Genomic DNA, 2797 nt, shown 5'->3' with positions numbered 1-2797 from the left:
AGAGTTTGTATACTCTCGGAAGATAACTTCCTCTAGCGCAAGGTGCTGTGTGACCCCGTCAAAGCAAAGACCTTTGGGTTGGCCATGAGCTGCAGCACAGCATCCCTAAAAACGTGAATTGCACGGCTATTACAAAACCAGCGCTTGCACCAGCCGTACCTGCTACCAGCATGCTGGCCATTAAAACCGGGTCCTGCAACGCCTGCACGTAGTATGAGCCTTGGTTCATGGCGGTCATCAGTGACGGCCCAAAGTGAACGCTCGAAAGTTATTCCAGAATCTCGGCATCTTCGTCACTGGCTCCAGCAGAGCTCTGAACCTCCAACACCTCTTCTTCATCAGATGCAGGCGGCGAACTAAGTCTGTGATAGCTTCCAAGGCGCTCTGTTCTTCTTCACGCTGCTTTGATAGTTCAAGCGCCTCCAGAAAACACTTCAAGGTATTGACGGAATCCTCCTCTTCTGCATGAAAAAGTAGCAGCTCTGGATTTTCGCCAACCTCCATCAACGCATCACAATAAGCTGCCCATCTTCTCTATCACCTGTGTCCTTTTGCTTTGACTGTAAGAAGTCAATTAACTTCTGATAAAACCCTCGCAGCTCGTGGTCACCCAATTGAGATTCGAGGACGTCTGGGTTCAAACTCATGTCTCGTAACACCGACACTATCTTCTCGTTTTGCTACATCAACTCGCGCATCGTGTCGTCATGCAAAATAGCGTTTACTACCTGTGCGTCGAGGCCACCATGCGTGCGGAGACAATGCGACTGGAGATTACTTGCTAGCTGATACACCGTTTTCTCTTCCTGGACCTTCGGCTTTTTCTTCAGCGCCAACTTCGAGCGAAGCTCGCCCTCGCGTCCATTATACTTCGTTAGCAGCTTCTTGACAGTGTTTTCCCTTTGGGGGCCATACCAAGCCAGTAGATCATTTGATAAACCCCGCCGTTCCCACTTTGTTGAAACATAGCGGCATCTCCACGTGATCATGAGAAACAACAATTGTTTTTTTGTCGCGGCATCAGCTTCTCGATCCCCGAGTAGCAACTCAAGTTTTTCCAGAAGGCTAACTGACTTGAACTGAACCATCGATGAAGAAGAAACACTTATCTCTGGATTCAGGCAGTCTTCGCTATATAGAAGATCGCTGAGCCAATTCAACAAGTTACTGTCATCACTAGCCACGCTGTCCAGAACGTAGGGTTCCCTCAACAGGCTGGTGTCTCTCGTTAGAACAGTGCTTTTCGAGATATCAATTACCGCGTATGATCACGGTGGATTCCTACAAATTTCCACTTGCCGAATCAGACGCTGTGCACGACACTGTTGTTCAACGAGATCCTTGAACACGACGGAAGGTTGTTTCTTGGAGTTGGGACGAATACAATGAAAGTAGAACGGCATGTTCTTGTCATCATGGCTTGATGGCATTAACGTGAGAGCGAAACTGCCCAACCTCCAGGTAGTCGAGACTCTGCTGAACTAAACGTGCTGCTGTTTGTGTTTGAAGGTCTACCCACTTGATTGCTTTCCGCAAGCATTCGACAGAAATGAGGATTAGTCGACGCCTCGAGCCCCCCGCACACCAGGCTTGAGTAGACACACGCTCGAATTTTTTCTCCCGAAATTAAGCTTTCCAGGGTTTTACGGGTATATAAAAGGGTAATTTTTCGCCCAATACATTAATTGGAGATTTTCCTTTTTTTAAGGGCGCGGAGGCGGTTTCGGTATAATTCGAAAACGAATGGCGTTTTTATAGGATTTTGCGTACAAACAATCTGTTCCGTTTTTCCTCTTGCTGCGCGTTCACGTTTTCGCTTTGGTGAAGAATAGTCAGCTCCTCAGGCGAAGCGAAAATTCCAAGAGGATGCTCATAAAAAAAGGACGTCTGTGTCCTTGTCACGGACAGACGAATACGGTCGGTTATTGTAGGCAGCTGTAACCACTTGTTCTTCCCTATCCAGTGAGTTATGCGAGAGGTCTTCAAAGCCAAATACGTCGACAATCTTCAGCAGTGAAATGTCTGGTGGGATAATCGGGTTGGAGTCCACACGAAGCTCATTCCTATCAGTGCATGAACCACTAATTTTTGTTGCTTGGTTCCTAGCGGTAACGATGTACTTGAACGGGAGCTGGTATAACAAACGTACGAGTGTGTCTCGAACATGCTTTACCTGACCCTGCTCCAGAGTCACCTCGAATGCTTCACTCGTCCATTGCAAACTTACACTTCTTGTCATCATCATTCGTTTCAATTTCTCCACTGATCCCAACTCTAAAAGTTCCACCACTCTTTGAGGTGCATTAGGCACCCCGTCCATGTAGAAGACATCAAAAGCTTCCCCGATGTCTCAGGATAGTCAAGCTCAATATTTCCGAGCCACAGAACAGCACTTAGCACGTTAAAAATTGCCTTTCTGCTCGTCTGGGGATACGTCTAGCCCATCAATAATCTGCTGCCATCTTTCCACATCCTTTTTCCACGTTTCCTCTTTGCTCATTTGCTCTGCCAGCTTGTGGTCGCTGCGACCGAGATAAGTAAACGCGAAGCACTTTACACCATCGAAATGCAACTCCTTCGCTAGGAAGGAGCTGAAGCCCAGCACATTTTGCAGGTATTGCGGGATAAAGAAAAACAGCGAGAAATTGCCGCATAAAAACAGAAATCTTCCGAGATAGGCGCCGGACCGCTGGCGGTTGGCGAATAAGCGCAGCGGAACGATAGGTTCCTTGGCTCTTCTTTCTATTCCAATAAACAAGGTTAGCAGAACGGCAGCGGCAGCAAAGGAACCAGCGTT

General features: G+C 47.6%; 1 protein-coding gene across 1 annotated transcript; it reads right to left on the bottom strand.

Annotated features, from left to right (window-relative positions):
• Positions 1–293: 293 nt before the first annotated feature.
• Positions 294–1403, bottom strand: PITG_22389 (uncharacterized protein; the record flags this gene model as incomplete). The annotated part of the gene is made up of 5 exons (XM_002909797.1): positions 294–328; positions 399–529; positions 580–671; positions 726–1167; positions 1273–1403. The coding sequence occupies 5 exons, from the start codon at positions 1401–1403 to the stop codon at positions 294–296; spliced, it is 831 nt and encodes a 276-aa protein (XP_002909843.1).
• Positions 1404–2797: the final 1394 nt, after the last annotated feature.

This window comes from Phytophthora infestans, genomic scaffold (genome assembly GCF_000142945.1).
Source record: "Phytophthora infestans T30-4 supercont1.2754 genomic scaffold, whole genome shotgun sequence".
Taxonomy (NCBI): domain Eukaryota; phylum Oomycota; class Peronosporomycetes; order Peronosporales; family Peronosporaceae; genus Phytophthora; species Phytophthora infestans.
The sequence above is the reverse complement of the archived record's forward strand: the minus strand, read 5'-3'. Positions and strand labels throughout refer to the sequence as shown.